The 19815-nt window shown below is 41.9% G+C and overlaps 3 protein-coding genes and 2 pseudogenes across 27 annotated transcripts in view; all 5 read right to left on the bottom strand.

Moving 5' to 3' along the window:
* The window catches only part of LOC143325917 (protocadherin gamma-C5-like), a 280430-nt gene that overhangs the window by 157107 nt on the left and 103508 nt on the right, over positions 1 to 19815 (bottom strand). The gene's annotated exons all lie outside the window — the stretch shown is intronic.
* LOC143325924 (protocadherin gamma-A7-like) lies at positions 319 to 2822 on the bottom strand. Its single transcript, XM_076739349.1, has 2 exons — positions 2429 to 2822; positions 319 to 1135 (listed from the first exon to the last, which is right to left on the bottom strand). Exons 1-2 carry the CDS (start codon positions 2820 to 2822, stop codon positions 330 to 332), a joined length of 1200 nt encoding a protein of 399 aa, XP_076595464.1. The 3' UTR covers positions 319 to 329.
* LOC143325923 (protocadherin gamma-A11 pseudogene) lies at positions 4049 to 6550 on the bottom strand (annotated as a pseudogene). The gene has a single exon (XR_013077582.1). The product of XR_013077582.1 is annotated as a protocadherin gamma-A11 pseudogene (transcript).
* Positions 11214 to 13678, bottom strand: LOC143325932 (protocadherin gamma-A3 pseudogene; annotated as a pseudogene). The gene has a single exon (XR_013077586.1). The product of XR_013077586.1 is annotated as a protocadherin gamma-A3 pseudogene (transcript).
* Positions 17693 to 19815, bottom strand: part of LOC143325941 (protocadherin gamma-A4-like) — a 75434-nt gene continuing 73311 nt past the window's right edge. The window contains exon 2 of the mRNA XM_076739363.1: positions 17693 to 18799. Within this exon, the coding sequence (XP_076595478.1) occupies positions 18770 to 18799 (30 nt within the window). The 3' untranslated portion in view covers positions 17693 to 18769. The remainder of the gene's footprint in view (positions 18800 to 19815) is intronic.

Raw genomic sequence — 19815 nt, 5'->3', positions numbered from 1 at the left:
AGCAAACCTTCTAGGTGCCTGCTTTGAACAATTCTGTCATATGTCGAATTCCATGTGGGGATCTAATACGAATGACATTACATCGTTGGCAGTACATGCTGTGCACAGACATGAACAGGACTGATATTTTGGATGTGCACAATGAATGCATTCCAGCATAGCTACTATGACACACAAGAAACTGCTCCATCTGCAAAAGCTTTTTGGTGAAGTAGAGTTCTTACTAAATTATACAAACTAAATGAGATGCTGTCCATGGTGCTGATAGGGACAGCATTCAGTTGCTCTTCATTAAAGCAAAATCTAAAGACAAAAATTAGATAGGCACATCAAACTAGAGAGACAAAATGAAGACTATGCCAACTCACCTCTAAAGGAGAGTCTGGTTCATCCAGGATGCTCTTCTCACTCTGTAGTCGCTGCATCGTCCCTGTTGAACTGGGGTCCATTATCAGCACGTTCTGGCTACCAGCTCTGCCGAACTTACAGTCACTCTTTCTGGAGTCAGTCGTCCTGCACACCTCGTAATTGTACACGTGTGGGAGAGTCCCTGTCCCCAAAGTGTCTGAGTAACGTGGTGGATAATATGGAATCACAGGGAGACTGGAGTGATACAGGACGCGAGACTGTCTCCATCTGTAGATTTTCACTGATATAATAACCACCAAACACGTGATGAAGAGGAAGGAAACGACAGCCAAAGCCAACACCAAGTAAAAAGTCAGGTTGTCATTGTACTCCTTGTCGTGTGGAAAGTCAGTGAACTCTGACAGCACTTCAGGGAAGCTGTCCGCCACCGCCACGTTAACAATGACTGTAGCTGAACGAGAGGGCTGCCCGTTGTCCTCCACTATGACAGTCAGTCTTTGTTTGACTGCATCTTTATCAGTCACTTGGCGGATCGTTCTTATTTCTCCATTCTGTAAGCCCACTTCAAACAGCGCCCTGTCTGTGGCTTTCTGCAGTTTATAGGAGAGCCAGGCATTCTGTCCAGAGTCCACATCAACAGCCACCACTTTGGTCACCAGATAGCCCACATCTGCTGAACGAGGCACCATTTCAGCCACCACAGAGCCACCAGTCTGGACTGGGTACAGAACCTGAGGGGGGTTGTCGTTCTGATCCTGGATCATTAATTTCACTGTGACGTTGCTACTGAGTGGAGGAGAGCCTCCATCCTGCGCTTTGACTACGAGCTGAAGCTGTTTAATTTGCTCATAATCAAAAGAACGAACTGCGCCAAGAACTCCAGTTTCGGAGTTTAACGACACATAAGTAGAAACTGGACTACCACTGACTTGTGTGTCTTCTAAAAGATACGAGATTCTTGCGTTTTGATTCCAGTCAGAGTCTCTCGCGCTGACAGCAAATATGGAAATTCCCGGGGAATTATTCTCTGTGATATAAGCAGAATAGCTGCTTTTATCAAATAACGGTGCATTGTCATTTACGTCAGAAATTTTAAGATGTAATTTTGTTGAACTGGAAAGAGGAGGAGACCCTAAATCCGTGGCTGTTATTGTTATGTTATATTCTGATACCGATTCTCTATCAAAATACTGATCAGAGATCAAATTGTAATAGTTTGTAAGAGATGATTCGATCTTAAAGGGAAGTTTGCCATCGATTGAGCATTTTATTTGGCCATTTCTTTCAGAATCTGCGTCTTTAATGTTCAAAATAGCAACTGTTGTACCGGGAGGGGAATCCTCAGATAAAGGGCTGGAAAATGACATAATATTCACAACTGGGGCATTGTCATTGATATCAAAAACATCAAATATAACTTTACTTGTTCCAATTAAGCCACCCCGATCCTTTGCCTCCACCCTCACCTCGTATTTTCTGTTTTTTTCATAATCTATTTCACCAGATACGGAAACTGTGCCGGTGTTTTCATCTATACTGAATATATCAGCGGCACTTCCTTTCATTTTAGACAAACTATAAGTAATGAGTCCATTTGAACCGCTGTCAGCGTCTGTGGCATTTACTGTAATAATACTTGTGCCTCTCACCGTGTTTTCTATCACAGATGCTTTATACACTGATTGGTTAAACACCGGAATGTTGTCGTTCGCATCTAAAACAGTGACGTCTATATTTATTGTACCAGATCTCTGTGGTGTTCCTCCGTCAACTGCGATTAGTTTTAATGAATAACTGGGACGTTGTTCCCTGTCTAAAGGCTTCTGCAGTACAATTTCACAGTTTTTACTTCCGTCTGGATTCGTATGTTGCTTCAATATGAAATTATCGTTTGGTGACAAAACATAATCTTGCAACGCATTTTGTCCCACATCTAGATCCTCTGCACTCTGCAGTGGAAACTGGACGCCAACGACAGCTGATTCACTTATTTCAAAACTGATAGGCTTATCTTTATTTGGGAAGACGGGAGCGTGATCATTTATATCCAAAACCTCAACAGTTATTCTGTGCAATTCCATGGGATTCTCGAGAATCACCTCAAAGCTGAAGCTACATGGCGTTACATCTTCACAGAGCTGCTCTCGGTCTATTCTCTCGTTCACGACTAGAATCCCTTTGTCTGTCTTCAGCTCGGTGTACTGGATATTTTCTCCGGTCACGATACGGGCCCGCCCAGAACGGAGTCTCTTCAGATCTAAACCAAGATCTTGCGCTACGTTGCCAATAACAGAGCCTTTCTTCATCTCCTCTGGTATAGAATAACGAATCTGACCACCTACCATGTTAACCACATGAAGCAGCAACATAAGCAGTCCCATTTGCTGTCGAAATCCATAAAATAATCGCCATCTTGCGGATCTATAGGTGAGAGATCTTCCAGTTCTCATCATGGTAAGAAAAAAAGAGAATTGCGGAAAGTGATCTACATCCAGTTGATATGACGGTAAATCTGATGGTGGTATCTTTTCCTGTTAACATCCACACACGTCGTCAACGTTTGCCTCCAATACTGAGAGACAATGTTCGCCCAGGACCTCGACTAAACACAGAGAGCTGTCTGAACAGTGCAGTCAGAATGGGAAGGACAGGATGACGACACAACACAGAAAATATTGAACTGGCCAACAGCGTCCCTTAGAGTCTAAAAGGTGAACATCAGATAAGGTCCTGACAAGATCAACACTCTGGAGAAGACAAACCGAACACATCTCTCCCTCGTGTGATCCATGGAGAAACATTTGAGAAATTATTTGTAAATTAAATCACATTTCAACTCAACTTTTTTTTTTTCATTAAACTAAAATCTGTGTGAATGCTAAACGATCCGTCAAATAAAAAGTAAATTTCGTTCTCAGACAATCAGACAATTCACTTGCAGTGCATCCAGTCATACAGAAAGAAAACCAACAACTGGTTTAAAATAGAATAGTCAGCATTGTTATAATTATGGAAAATATCCATGTTTGAATTCGAAGACCATAGCAGTGACTCCATACAAGGACTCAACGGATGACAGGATCTTATAAACAATGATATGGATTTTAAGCTCTTGTCTCTTAAATATGTTGAAATTCAACAATTCTGTGTTAGGACATGTTTGACATCAAATTGGAGTGAAAATGCAGCGAGAAGGGAAGTCATGTTGCTATTCTGAAGGGGGAAAAAAACTCGAGTCCCGCATAATACTACTAAACAGTGACACAAAATTCATCACTGTAATGTGACTATTGTATTGCCTCAACGTCCCCTGGCGACATAATGCCTCACTTATATCATATTTACAACATCTTGTCAAACGGCCAAGTTGTATAACAACACCAGGACGTTGGAAGCCAATGTTGCGCTTTGAAGATTGAACGTAATTAATGTAGCGACAGTTAAAAGTAACTCGGTAGAGACAACGTTGTTAAATAATACAGTTTGTTTGACATTGTTTCAAAAGCATCTACTTTGCAAAGTCATTTCTATAAAAACTTTAACGTTTAACATTTCTAGCAGGTTACGAAAAATGATGTGCTGTCCATGGTGCTGAAAATGGCAGCATGAAGTGCAGCTGTTCTATCAATACAACTCATTAAAAAGAAAGAACAAATGGGCAAAGACGAAGCTAAATTATTTAACTGACCTCTAAAGGAGAGTCTGGTTCATCCAGGATGCTCTTCTCACTCTGCAGTCGCTGCATCGTCCCTGTTGAACTGGGGTCCATTATCAGCACGTTCTGACTACCAGCTCTGCCGAACTTACAGTCACTCTTTCTGGAGTCAGTCGTCCTGCACACCTCGTAATTGTACACGTGTGGGAGAGTCCCTGTCCCCAAAGTGTCTGAGTAACGTGGTGGATAATATGGAATCACAGGCAGACTGGAGTGATACAGGACGCGAGACTGTCTCCATCTGTAGATTTTCACTGATATAATAACCACCAAACACGTGATGAAGAGGAAGGAAACGACAGCCAAAGCCAACACCAAGTAAAAAGTCAGGTTGTCATTGTACTCCTTGTCGTGTGGAAAGTCAGTGAACTCCGACAGCACTTCAGGGAAGCTGTCCGCCACCGCCACGTTAACAATGACTGTAGCTGAACGAGAGGGCTGCCCGTTGTCCTCCACTATGACAGTCAGTCTTTGTTTGACTGCATCTTTATCAGTCACTTGGCGGATCGTTCTTATTTCTCCATTCTGTAAGCCCACTTCAAACAGCGCCCTGTCTGTGGCTTTCTGCAGTTTATAGGAGAGCCAGGCATTCTGTCCAGAGTCCACATCAACAGCCACCACTTTGGTCACCAGATAGCCCACATCTGCTGAACGAGGCACCATTTCAGCCACCACAGAGCCACCAGTCTGGACTGGGTACAGAACCTGAGGGGGGTTGTCGTTCTGGTCCTGGATGATTATTTTCACTGTCACGTTGCTACTGAGTGGAGGAGAGCCTCCATCCTGCGCTTTGACTACGAGCTGAAGCTGTTTAATTTGCTCATAATCAAAAGAACGAACTGCGCCAAGAACTCCAGTTTCGGAGTTTAACGACACATAAGTAGAAACTGGACTACCACTGACTTGTGTGTCTTCTAAAAGATACGAGATTCTTGCGTTTTGATTCCAGTCAGAGTCTCGCGCACTGACAGCAAATATGGAAATTCCTGGGGAATTATTCTCTGTGATATAAGCAGAGTAGCTGCTTTTATCAAATAGTGGTGCATTGTCATTTACGTCAGAAATTTTAAGATGTAATTTTGTTGAGCTGGAAAGAGGAGGAGACCCTAAATCTGTGGCTGTTATTGTTATGTTATATTCTGATACCGATTCTCTATCAAAATACTGATCAGAGATCAAATTGTAATAATTTGTAAGAGATGATTCGATCTTAAAGGGAAGTTTGCCATCGATTGAACATTTTATTTGGCCATTCTTTTCAGAATCTGCATCTTTAACGTTGAAAACAGCAACTGCTGTACCGGGAGGAGAATCCTCAGATAAAGGGCTGGAAAATGACATGATATTGATAACTGGCGCATTGTCATTTTTATCAACCACATCAACAATAACTTTGCTTGTTCCAATTAAGCCACCCCGATCCTTTGCCTCCACCCTCACCTCGTATTTTCTGTCTTTTTCATAATCTATTTCACCAGAAACAGAAACTGTGCCGGTGTTTTCTTCAATACTGAATATATCAGCAGTACTTCCTTTCATGTTGGACAAACTGTAAGTAATGAGTCCATTTGAACCGCTGTCAGCGTCTGTGGCATTTACTGTAATAATATTTGTGCCTCTCACCGTGTTTTCTATCACAGATGCTTTATACACTGATTGGTTAAACACCGGAATGTTGTCGTTCGCATCTAAAACAGTGACGTCTATATTTATTGTACCAGATCTCTGTGGTGTTCCTCCGTCAACTGCGATTAGTTTCAAAGAATAACTGGGACGTTGTTCCCTGTCTAAAGGTTTCTGCAGCACAATTTCACAGTTTTTACTTCCGTCTGGATTCGTATGTTGCTTCAATATGAAATTATCGTTTGGTGACAAAACATAATCTTGCAACGCATTTTGTCCCACATCTAGATCCTCTGCACTCTGCAGTGGAAAATGGACTCCAACTGCAGCTGATTCACTTATTTCAAAAACGATAGGCTTATCTTTTTTGGGGAAGACGGGAGCGTGATCATTTATATCCAAAACCTCAACAGTTATTCTGTGCAATTCAATTGGATTTTCGAGAATCACCTCAAAGCTGAAGCTGCATGGCGTTATGTCTCCACACAGCTGCTCTCGGTCTATTCTCTCATTCACGACTAGAATCCCTTTGTCTGTCTTCAGCTCGGTGTACTGGATATTTTCTCCCGTCACGATACGGGCCCGCCCAGAACGGAGCCTCTTCAGATCTAAACCAAGATCTTGCGCTACGTTGCCAATAACAGAGCCTTTCTTCATCTCCTCTGGTATAGAATAGCGAATCTGACCACCTACCATGTTAACCATATGAAGCAGCAACAAAAGCAGTCCCATTTGCAGTCGAAATCCATAAAATAATCGCCATCTTGCGGATCTGTAGGTGAAAGATCGTCCAGTTCTCGTCATGGTAAGAAAAAAAAGAGAATTGTGGAAAGTGATCAACATCCAGTTGATATGACGGTAAATCGGGTTGTATTATCCTTTTCCTGTTAGCATCTACACGTCGTCGACGTTAATATGAAAGACTGAGAGACAATGTTCGCCCAGAACCTCGACTAAACACAGAGAGCTGTCTGAACAGTGCAGTCAGAATGGGACGGACTGAATGACGACACAACACGGAAAATATTGAACTGACCAACAGCGTCTCTTAGAGTCTAAAAGGTGAACATCAGATAAGTTCACGACAGGACCAACGCTCTGGAGAAAACAAAACGAACACATCTCTCACTGGTGTGGTCCATGGAGAAACTTAAGAAAAAATATTTGTAAATTATTCACCTTTCAACTCATATTTTTTTTTTCCATTAAACTAAAATCTGTGCGAATGCTAAACGATCTGTCCAATAAAAACTAAATTTAATTCTCAAACAATTCACTTACAGTGCATCCAGTCATACAGAAAGAAAACGAACAACTGGTTTAAAATAGAATGAAAAATATTCATGTTTAAATTTGAAAACCATATTAGTGACTCCATACAAGGACTCGACGGATTACAGAATCTTATAAAGAATGATGTGGAGTTTAAGCTCTCGTCTCTTAAATATGCTGAAATGCAACAATTTTGTGTTAGGACATGTTTGACATCAAATTGGAGTGAAAATGCAGTGAGAAGGGAAGTCATGTTGCTATTCTGAAGGGGGGAAAAAACTTGAGTCCCGCATAATACTACTAAACAGTGACACAAAATTCATCACTCTATTGTGACTATTGTATTGCCTCAACGTCCCCTGGCGACATTATGCCTCACTTATATCATATTTACAACATCTTGTCAAACGGCCAAGTTGTATAACAACACCAGGACGTTGGAAGCCAATGTTGCGCTTTGAAGATTGAATGTAATTAATGTAGCGACAGTTAAAAGTAACTCGGTACAAATAACATTGTTTAATAATACAGTTCGTTTGACAATGTTTCAAAAGCATCTGCTTTGCAAAGTCATTTCTATGAAAACTTTAACGTGTGACATTTCTAGCAGGTTACGAAAAATGATGTGCTGTCCATGGTGCTGAAAAAGGCAGCATGAAGTGCAGCTGTTTTACCAATACAACTCATTAAAAAGAAAGAACAAATGGGCAAAAAGACGAAGCTAAATTATTTAACTGACCTCGAGAGGAGAGTCTGGTTCATCCAGGATGCTCTTCTCACTCTGTAGTCGCTGCATCGTCCCTGTTGAACTGGGGTCCATTATCAGCACGTTCTGACTACCAGCTCGGCCGAACTTACAGTCACTCTTTCTGGAGTCAGTTGTCCTGCACACCTCGTAATTGTACACGTGTGGGAGAGTCCCTGTCCCCAAAGTGTCTGAGTAACGTGGTGGATAATATGGAATCACAGGGAGACTGGAGTGATACAGGACGCGAGACTGCCGCCATCTGTAGATTTTCACTGATATAATAACCACCAAACACGTGATGAAGAGGAAGGAAACGACAGCCAAAGCCAACACCAAGTAAAAAGTCAGGTTGTCATTGTACTCCTTGTCGTGTGGAAAGTCAGTGAACTCCGACAGCACTTCAGGGAAGCTGTCCGCCACCGCCACGTTAACAATGACTGTAGCTGAACGAGAGGGCTGCCCGTTGTCCTCCACTATAACAGTCAGTCTTTGTTTGACTGCATCTTTATCAGTCACTTGGCGGATCGTTCTTATTTCTCCATTCTGTAAGCCCACTTCGAACAGCGCCCTGTCTGTGGCTTTCTGCAGTTTATAGGAGAGCCAGGCATTCTGTCCAGAGTCCACATCAACAGCCACCACTTTGGTCACCAGATAGCCCACATCTGCTGAACGAGGCACCATTTCAGCCACCACAGAGCCACCAGTCTGGACTGGGTACAGAACCTGAGGGGGGTTGTCGTTCTGGTCCTGGATCATTATTTTTACTGTCACGTTGCTACTGAGTGGAGGAGAGCCTCCATCCTGCGCTTTGACTACTAGCTGAAGCTGTTTAATTTGCTCATAATCAAATGAACGAACTGCGCTAAGAACTCCAGTTTCGGAGTTTAACGACACATAAGTAGAAACTGGACTACCACTGACTTGTGTGTCTTCTAAAAGATACGAGATTCTTGCGTTTTGATTCCAGTCAGAGTCTCGCGCACTGACAGCAAATATGGAAATTCCCGGGGAATTATTCTCTGTGATATAAGCAGAATAGCTGCTTTTATCAAATAGTGGTGCATTGTCATTTACGTCAGAAATTTTAAGATGTAATTTTGTTGAGCTGGAAAGAGGAGGAGACCCTAAATCTGTGGCTGTTATTGTTATGTTATATTCTGAAACCGATTCTCTATCAAAATACTGATCAGAGATCAAATTGTAATAATTTGTAAGAGATGATTCGATCTTAAAGGGAAGTTTGCCATCGATTGAACATTTTATTTGGCCATTCTTTTCAGAATCTGCATCTTTAACGTTGAAAACAGCAACTGTTGTACCAGGTGGCGAATCCTCAGATAAAGGGCTGGAAAATGACATGATATTGATAACTGGGGCATTGTCATTGATATCAACCACATCAAAAATAACTTTACTTGTTCCGATAAAGCCACCCCGATCCTTTGCCTCCACCCTCACCTCGTATTTTCTGTCTTTTTCATAATCTATTTCACCAGAAACAGAAACTGTGCCGGTGTTTTCTTCAATACTGAATATATCAGCAGCACTTCCTTTCATGTTAGACAAACTGTAAGTAATGAGTCCATTTGAACCGCTGTCAGCGTCTGTCGCATTAACTGTAATAATACTTGTGCCTTTCATTGTGTTTTCCATCACTGATGCTTTATATATGGATTGGTTAAAAACCGGAACGTTGTCGTTAACATCTAAAACAGTGACGTCTATATTTATTGTACCAGATCTCTGTGGTGTTCCTCCGTCAACTGCGATTAGTTTCAAAGAAAACTGTGGATATCGCTCTCTGTCTAAAGGTTTCTGCAGCACCATTTCAACATATTTACTTCCGTCTGGATTCGTATGTTGCTTCAATATGAAATTATCGTTTGGTGACAAAACATAATCTTGCAACGCATTTTGTCCCACATCTAGATCCTCTGCACTCTGCAGTGGAAACTGGACGCCAACTGCAGCTGATTCACTTATTTCAAAAACGATAGGCCTATCTTTTTTGGGGAAGACGGGAGCGTGATCATTAATATCCAAAACCTCAACAGTTATTCTGTGCAATTCAATTGGATTTTCGAGAATCACCTCAAAGCTGAAGCTACATGGCGTTACATCTTCACAGAGCTGCTCTCGGTCTATTCTCTCATTCACGACTAGAATCCCTTTGTCTGTCTTCAGCTCGGTGTACTGGATATTTTCTCCGGTCACGATACGGGCCCGCCCAGAACGGAGTCTCTTCAGATCTAAACCAAGATCTTGCGCTACGTTGCCGATAACAGAGCCTTTCTTCATCTCCTCTGGAATAGAATAACGAATCTGACCACCTACCATGTTAACCATATGAAGCAGCAACATAAGCAGTCCCATTTGCTGTCGAAATCCATAAAATAATCGCCATCTTGCGCCTATGTTGATGAGACATCGTCTAGTTCCCATCATGGCAACAAAAGATCAAAAAAGGTTAAGAATATCCAACTAAAGCGACGATAAAGAAGGTCCTTATCCGTTTGTTGGTTCCATCTAAACACGTCTTCAACCTTTCCACGCAGGTCTGTGAGACAATGTTCACCCTTACGTGCCTTAAACCTCGATAAAACAGAGAGCCTTCCTCACTGTGTAGTTAGTCGGTGGATTGACTGAGTGACGACACAACACAGAAAGGATTTAACTGACCAACAGCGTCCCTTAGAGTCTAAAAAGGTGAACATCAAATGAGACCAAGACCACATAACTCACATTTTAAAATGAGCTGAGAGTATCAACACGTCTTTAAATACAGGAGAAATCACATTATTATAATCAAGTTTTCACACAACACGTTGCATTACAACTATTTCACTGAAAAAATGTTATCATGGAAGCGTAAACCCGACATATCCAAAGGAAAAGAAGAAGAAAAAAACAAAGTCAAGTTGTAATATGTCTAAGTCAGAGTGACTTGTGTACACAACAAAGTCGTTCTTGACGTAAAAAATACACAAGAGTTTCAAGATTAGTTATCATTGTGAAATAACTATGCCTTCATCGCAGAGCACAGTAACGCGTCCCTGTATCTATGACCTCTCTTGACTCCTGACTTCCATATGCTAAAACGAAGGATAAGGATGTGAGGATCGGGAGTGGGTCTCTGTGGTTCCTTTCACATCGGCGCGGAGTATTCGTGTTCTGTATTTTTTATTTTTTTTTCCCTCGGATTATTCAGAGACAACTGTTTAATTAATAAATGGTCACAACAAACTTTTCGCAACATTTTGCGAAGCGTTTTTAGCTACTCAATCTCTCATCCTCTTTAAAAGTCCACCTCCCAATGACACTGGCACGGAATAACATTGCACCCTGTATTCGAATTACTATTAAAAACTGTCGTCCCATAAACACATCATATGGGAAACATTAAAAACAAACAAACAAACAAACAAACAAACAAACAAACAAACACCTCACTCTGAAATTATTCAGTTTTGTTCAGTTTTCAGACTATATTAAATTGTTTAACTAACCTCTAAAGGGGAGTCTGGTTCATCCAGGATGCTCTTCTCACTCTGTAGTCGCTGCATCGTCCCTGTTGAACTGGGGTCCATTATCAGCACGTTCTGACTACCAGCTCTGCCGAACTTACAGTCACTCTTTCTGGAGTCAGTCGTCCTGCACACCTCGTAATTGTACACGTGTGGGAGAGTCCCTGTCCCCAAAGTGTCTGAGTAACGTGGTGGATAATATGGAATCACAGGCAGACTGGAGTGATACAGGACGCGAGACTGTCTCCATCTGTAGATTTTCACTGATATAATAACCACCAAACACGTGATGAAGAGGAAGGAAACGACAGCCAAAGCCAGCACCAAGTAAAAAGTCAGGTTGTCGTTGTACTCCTTGTCGTGTGGAAAGTCAGTGAACTCCGACAGCACTTCAGGGAAGCTGTCCGCCACCGCCACGTTAACAATGACTGTAGCTGAACGAGAGGGCTGCCCGTTGTCCTCCACTATAACAGTCAGTCTTTGTTTGACTGCATCTTTATCAGTCACTTGGCGGATCGTTCTTATTTCTCCATTCTGTAAGCCCACTTCAAACAGCGCCCTGTCTGTGGCTTTCTGCAGTTTATAGGAGAGCCAGGCATTCTGTCCAGAGTCCACATCAACAGCCACCACTTTGGTCACCAGATAGCCCACATCTGCTGAACGAGGCACCATTTCAGCCACCAGAGAGCCACCAGTCTGGACTGGATACAGAACCTGAGGGGGGTTGTCGTTCTGGTCCTGGATCATTATTTTCACTGTCACATTGCTACTGAGTGGAGGAGAGCCTCCATCCTGCGCTTTGACGACGAAAACCAGTTGTTTGATCTGTTCATAATCAAAAGAGCGCGCTGCGTGTATAACTCCACTTTCTGCATTCACAGAAACATATTCAGTAACTGGAGCTCCGCCTATTTGACAGTCTTCCAAAACATAGGAAACACGGGCGTTCTGGTTTTCATCAGGGTCTTTGGCATTAATACGTAGTACAGATACACCTGGAGAGTTATTCTCTGTGATGAATGCACTATAAAAACCTCGAGGAAATACTGGAGGATTATCATTGACATCTGCGACTTTAAGATAAAAGGTTCTTCTAGTTGAGAGGGGAGGCGATCCTGCGTCTGACGCAATTACAGTGATGTTACACTCTGACAGATTTTCACGATCTAACGCGGCATCAGTCGTCAATGCATAATAATTTCTCACGTTGGTTTTAATTTTAAAAGGAACATTGCCTTCGATTGTGCATCTTACCTGTCCGTTTTCTCCCGAATCAAGATCTTTAACATTAATTATGCCAATGGTAGTGCCAGCAGGAGAGTCCTCTGACACAGGACTCGTGAATGACATAACGTTAATGACCGGAGCATTATCATTTACATCAATAACCTCAATTTCAATTTTGCTGGAATCAGTCAGTCCGCCTTGATCTTTGGCTTCAACCCTGAACTCGATCTTTTTGTCTTTTTCAAAATCTATTTCCTTTGCCACATATACTCTTCCAGTAGCTTCATCTATATCGAACAAGTCAGCTATTCCTGCTTTTGATTTTGAAAAAGAGTACGTTACCTTTCCGTTTGAACCGCTATCTATGTCGCTTGCATTTACAGTAACAATGTGAGTGCCTTTTGGTGCATTTTCAATCACCGTGGCCTTATACACAGACTGGTTAAACACGGGAGCATTATCATTAACATCTAGAATATTGACAACTATATTTACTGTACCGGATCTCTGTGGATTTCCGCCGTCAACAGCCAACAGTTTCAGAGTCAGGCGTGGCTGTGCTTCTCTGTCTAAAGATTTCTGAAGCACCATTTCGGCATATTTGCTGCCGTCCGGATTAACGTGTTGTTTTAAACCAAAATTGTCGTTCGGAGTTAAAATGTAGTCCTGCAGACCGTTTACCCCGACATCAGCATCGTCCGCACTCTCTAAAACAAAACGGGAACCAAGCGCTGCTGATTCGCTTATTTCAAAATCCAAGTGGCTGTTCTGGAAAGTGGGAGCGTTGTCGTTTACGTCTAACACTTCGATGGTGACAGGGTGCAACTCCATTGGATTTTCCAATAAGATCTCAAAGGCAAAGCTACACGGCGTCACGTCCCCACAAAGCTGCTCTCGGTCGATTCTCTCATTCACGACTAAAGTCCCTTTGTCTGCCTTCAGCTCGGTGTATTGGACGTTTTCTCCGGTCACGATGCGGGCCCGGCCAGATCGGAGCCTTTTCAAATCCAAACCAAGATCTTGCGCGACGTTACCAACAAGAGACCCTTTCTTCATCTCCTCCGGGATCGAATAACGGATCTGTGCCTCCGCTTGATGGAGAAAAATAAACTGAACAATAAGCAGGTAGATTGCCACTGGTAGTCGTCCAAACAATCGCCATTTTACACCTCTGTCTCGATGTTGTTCTTTGAATGCCATGTGAAAACAGGGTCCTCAGGCAAACCGAACAATGTTATGAAGATTTCAACTCAGTGAGGAAAACGCAAACATTCCCGGTTAATTTTTATTTAAGAGTAAATCAACTGTGCATCCGATGAGCTCCAGCTCGTATGAAACACAGATCGCCTCTTGAAATGCAGTGACAGGGGAGGGAACAGCACTGCCTCACAATGCACACAGTAGAATTGGTTTACCAGGCAACAGCGTCACTTAGAGGATAAAATATGAAACTAGTACAACCAGACATTCAGCTCCACAAATTTTGTGTTTTCGATGACAGTCTCTATAGTGATGGCATTGCTGGTCATAAAAGACATTACTGATTGCTCATTCAAATCCTAAGCAAGTTAGTTTTTTCCCTTCTTCGGGGAATGAGGAAAGAAATCAATAAATATGGAGAAAAGGGCTCTCTTTCATTGCCAGGAAACATCTAGCTGATTTTCAATCTGTTGTCAAACTGATAAAGCACTGTATATTCCATGGTAAGCTTACTTCGAAATGATCCTTACATGGTCTCTATGACAAATAAAAGCAAAGCCTAGATGACAGAAAATAAACACATGGAAATAATGTTAATCTTGTCCTCGGAAGAGTGCACTAACAAATTGCCAGTTGGGAAGGAAATGGGAGTAAAAATGAAACTTAGTAACCTCTAACATGTTCTGTTTTCACAGTCGCTAAATATAGGCTTTATAATTATTATTATTATTATTATTATTATTATTAGTAGTAGTAGTAGTAGTAGTAGTAGTAGTAGTAGTAGTAGTAGTAGTAACGGCAGCAGTAGTAGTAGTTGTCACCAAATTGTGAAAATAAATTCAAGTAACAAATCAGCACCATGGACAGCGACAGAGCTGCCACACCATCCTGTTCAACGTGTTTTCTGTATGCCAACTTATTCAGATGCAGTTAATAAGATCAATAGAACAACGCAAACGTAAAATTCGATCAGTATTTTATTGTGCGCACAGATGGAAGAGTTGATATGATTTGCATAGGATTTGCAGGCCAACTTAAGTCACAGCTGATGTCTGGAGTCAGTCGTCCTGCACACCTCGTAGTTGTAAACCTGCGCGAGAGTCCCTGTCCCTAAAGTGTCTGAGTCGATAAATTGGAATCACATGAAGAACTTTAAAGTTAGTCCATCGACCTGTCCAGCACCATGGACAGTGACACTAAAGCGCTTCTGATAGGCGTGTGCACACACTTTACTCCAACTACCGAAGGGGAAAAAAAAGAGAGAAAATCCTGAAAATAGAGAATAAAATGTGAAATATATCACTCACCAAGGTTGACATTTGAGAACAGGTGCCTGTAAGTTGCTTGTCCAGCTGCGACGAATCAGTCCCATCTCCATCCACACTCACTAAACTCTGACTCATCGGTTGAATATAATTCATGTCACTCTTTCTGGAGTCTGTCGTCCTGCAAACCTCGTAATTGTACACGTGTGGGAGAGTCCCTGTCCCCAAAGTGTCTGAGTAACGTGGTGGATAATATGGAATCACAGGCAGACTGGAGTGATACAGGACGCGAGACTGTCTCCATCTGTAGATTTTCACTGATATAATAACCACCAAACACGTGATGAAGAGGAAGGAAACGACAGCCAAAGCCAACACCAAGTAAAAAGTCAGGTTGTCATTGTACTCCTTGTCGTGTGGAAAGTCAGTGAACTCCGACAGCACTTCAGGGAAGCTGTCCGCCACCGCCACGTTAACAATGACTGTAGCTGAACGAGAGGGCTGCCCGTTGTCCTCCACTATGACAGTCAGTCTTTGTTTGACTGCATCTTTATCAGTCACTTGGCGGATCGTTCTTATTTCTCCATTCTGTAAGCCCACTTCAAACAGCGCCCTGTCTGTGGCTTTCTGCAGTTTATAGGAGAGCCAGGCATTCTGTCCAGAGTCCACATCAACAGCCACCACTTTGGTCACCAGATAGCCCACATCTGCTGAACGAGGCACCATTTCAGCCACCACAGAGCCACCAGTCTGGACTGGGTACAGAATCTGAGGGGGGTTGTCGTTTTGGTCCTGGACACGCACAATAACTGATGTGTTACTACTTAGTGGTGGCGAGCCTCCATCTTGCGCTTTAACTCGTATTTTGTACTCTTTGACTTGTTCATAGTCAAGTGAACGCAAAGACTGAATGACCCCACTCTCCGTATTAATGGAGAAATACGTGGAGACCGGATTTCCACTAACCTCGCCGTCAATAAGAAAATATGATATGCGTGCGTTCTGGCCCTGATCTGGATCTGTGGCGTGGATCTGTAACAGAGGGATACCAGGAGTATTGTTCTCAACCACCTGAGCGCTGTAAACACTTTGGTTGAAAGCTGGTGCGTTGTCATTAATATCAGTCACGTCTAAAACGACAATTTTCCTGCCTGACAAAGCAGGCAAGCCCTCATCTGTGGCAGTAAGCGTAATGTTGTATCTGGAACGCTGTTCTCGGTCAAGATTTTGCTCCGTGACCAACGTATAGTAATTTCTAAGAGACGATCTAACTTTGAAAGGGAGATTTTCGTCTATATTTAAATGAACCTGTCCATTTTTACCTGAATCTTTATCTTGGACACTAATCAACGCTACTACTGTGCCTGGAATAGAGTCCTCTGATATTTTACCTGAATACGAAGCCATCGTGATTACTGGACTGTTATCATTCACATCTCCTACCTCAATTATTAATTTGCTGGCGCCCACTACACCCCACGGATCTTTTGCTTGAAGATTTATTTCGTAATTTGCAGTAACCTCGTAATCGATGTCACCGGTGAGTTTAACCTCTCCGGTGTGAGAATTTATTCTGAAAGGACAGGACGAATCCTCCTCTAAGTGGGTGAAAGAATATGTGACGTTACCATTGTAACCTTGGTCTGCATCTGTGGCACTGACGGTAGCAACAACTGTGCCTCGCGAAACATTTTCCAGTACAGATGCTTTGTATACGGACTGCGTAAAAACGGGTGCGTTGTCGTTTGCGTCCAAAACAGACACATGTATCCTCACTGTGCCAGACCTCTGCGGTTCCCCACCATCGACAGCCGTTAATATGAGCGTGTGCTCGCTTTGCTTCTCGCGGTCCAAAGCACTCTGAAGCATGATTTCAGCATATTTACTCCCGTCTGTTCGAGTGTGTTGTTTTAGAACAAAATGATCGTTTGCCTTTAAAGAGTAACTTTGCAGTGAATTTATTCCTACGTCAGGATCTGCTGCACTATCGAGCAAGAATACCGTCCCTGTGGGCGTCGATTCGCTTATTTCCAAATTGATTTCCTTTTTGGGGAAAGCAGGAGCATGATCGTTCACATCTTGTATTTCGATGGTAATCGAAAACAACTCAAGTGGTTCTTCGAGGACAATTTCTAGACTAAAACTACATGGCGATTTCTTGGCACACAATTTTTCTCTGTCAATTCTTTCATCGACAACGATGTGCCCTTTGTTCTGGTTCAGCGCGACATATTGGTTATCCCCATCTATAACTAGTCGAGCCCGACCGGAAACCAACCTTTTAACATCCAAGCCGAGGTCTTTGGCAAGGTCTCCAACAAACAGCCCTTTTCTCATCTCCTCCGGGATAGAATAACGAATTTGTCCGCTAACCGCAGCAACAACACAGAAAAGCAAAATGGAGACTCTCCAGTCCACTGAGGTGCATTTGCTCGTCCGAATATCCATTTCTTCCCGTGAATATCAGATCCACAACTCCGCAGTTATCTGTAGCGAGTGTGACAGTATATTTTGTAGTCTTCAGTCAGATCCATACAATGGCACCATCCATTCAGAGCCTTAACGAGCGTATGCACACAACCATCGCCTATTTTGTTAGAAGACGGGCAGTGACTTGAGATAAGGCTGATGTTAAACGAATAGTCTGCTTATGCAACAGCACCACCAACAGTGACTAAGTAAAACAACATCATCATCATCACCGGTATGTGATGACCAATGCTGTGCAATCTTTTTTTTTTTTTTTTTTAACCTTTAATGTTGTGGATCTGCAAAATCAAAATACAGAGAAGGAAAAAAAGGCCAAAAAGAATAAAAGTCTGTGCTAAATATCACTATTTTTAGAATGAACATTAATCAGCATGTGATTATACACTGAACTGGTCATTGTCACCACGTTCAGATATCAATTGACTGAAAAACGCAAGTGGGGATACTTTGCAATAATAACAGCTGCAATAATCTCAAATGTACAAGAGCAAGAAATTGTGGACACACACGCACAAAGTAAAATGGTACAGTGGGACAGAGTCATGGGTGGATAGATAGATAGATAGATAGATAGATAGATAGATAGATAGATAGATAGATAGATAGATAGATAGATAGATAGATAGATAGATAGATAGATAGATAATCTTTTCTCTCCCAATCCAATCTGACTGATAAGTCCAGTGACCTACATTTGAGCAGTGGAATTAACATCTAGCATGGAACTGCTGCAACACTATTTCACAAGCATGAATAAATACTGACACATTTCACAGCAGCCTAGTTCTTCTCTAAGCAGCTAAAACATGATAAACATGATGTCTGCAGAGGTAGCAATGTCGTTTTTTTCTTCTTTTTTTAAATGGGTCACAAGCATGCCTTGCATCGTCCCTGTACACACATGATATTAGCATATACTGTTGTAGAGCATAACATTCTGCACATCGTGATTTTGCATTATTCAGGCAATGACTGCACAGCAGCAGCCAGATTATTAATATTCATGTAGTTTAAAGCCTAGGGGTGAATCACAGCGCACACAAAAATAAGAGCAATGCAGCTGCCTGTGCTGCAAGACTGTTAGTTACAATTTCAGTCTTGCATGATTACGACTTTCAAAGCAGGATTTGGAAAGAAATGTGGCTTAGAAAAAATTATAATGTTGGGTTTGTTAGTTGGTTTCAATACAGCTTGTGTGTGGTGGAAGACAGATAGAGTAGGAAAGAGATAGAAACTCATTCTGGGTCAACTGTGTTCCATATTGATTTGGGGATTTGAGTAACACATAACAGAGCAATAAAGAGTGTGGTGTACAGTAGTGTACAGTGTGAGATTTCTAAAGAGAGGAAAATGAAAATAAGCTTACCTGCTGGATCAAAATGGAAGTTTCATTCAAGGAGTGCACCGAGAAAAGAAAGGAGAATAAGGAAAACAGTTAGTGTGATCATGATGAATCCTAAAAAAACACAAATTAATAACATCTGGTCACGTTCGTTTACATGACTATGAATTACATACAGAGTCATAGTGAAATGATGAATATCAGGAACTGTGATGTTTTGTAAACTACCCCAAAGAAGTCACCACACACAAAGTGCTAAGAGAACTTCTAGGGGCTGCTTTAACTTTCAGACACACTCAAACTACAGAATAGGTCAAACAAATAGTCTGAATCCAGATCGTTGTCCAAGTTCATCAGTTGCATACAGAGCGTTTTCTTGACTGACTTAATCAGGACTACTTTGCTCTTTCATGGAGCCGTGTTTTCATCTTTTACTTCATTCTTCAAAAGGCAGCTTTGTCAGTTGGCAGCAGGTACCTTAGGTGTGTTACTGTTGCCATGGAAATATAGCTCTGACCTTTGACCTGAAGTTTTTACGTAACATAGGTAACTTTAAGACTTCATGTCTATTTCTGAGCACTTAACTAACATGACTGTATGCCTCCTTATCTTTTAACCAGCCTAACTGAACAGCTCTCTATCCTGTAATGTTATTTCTGAGAACAGTGTCACATAATAATCATCAACCCATTAAATCCCAGTTTCAAATTCAATGATAGTTTCTAACATTACATTAAAAAAAAAAAAAGTCTATGCGATTGCCAGGTGAAAGATATTGTTTCTGTGTTGTAAAGATACAGACAAAGACTTGAAGCTTAAAGGTGTTGCTGGACATCTCCCACTCCAAGAATTATGCACATAATGTGTCAGCGCTTTTTGAACATTTCATCCCCTGCTCTGCACAAGATGTTTCTACAAAACAGAACAAAACTCTGTGACGTTTGTGTTAATTAAAATCACCCAATCCAATGTTGTCAACCATACTGCTTAAGACAGTGTTCTTGTGACCTAGATAATAAAAATCATTAAGCACTGCTTGT

The sequence above is a fragment of the Chaetodon auriga genome, chromosome 9 (genome assembly GCF_051107435.1).
Source record: "Chaetodon auriga isolate fChaAug3 chromosome 9, fChaAug3.hap1, whole genome shotgun sequence".
NCBI classification, from domain to species: domain Eukaryota; kingdom Metazoa; phylum Chordata; class Actinopteri; order Chaetodontiformes; family Chaetodontidae; genus Chaetodon; species Chaetodon auriga.
Note: the sequence above shows the minus strand (reverse complement) of the source record. Positions and strands in the feature narration are given on the sequence as shown.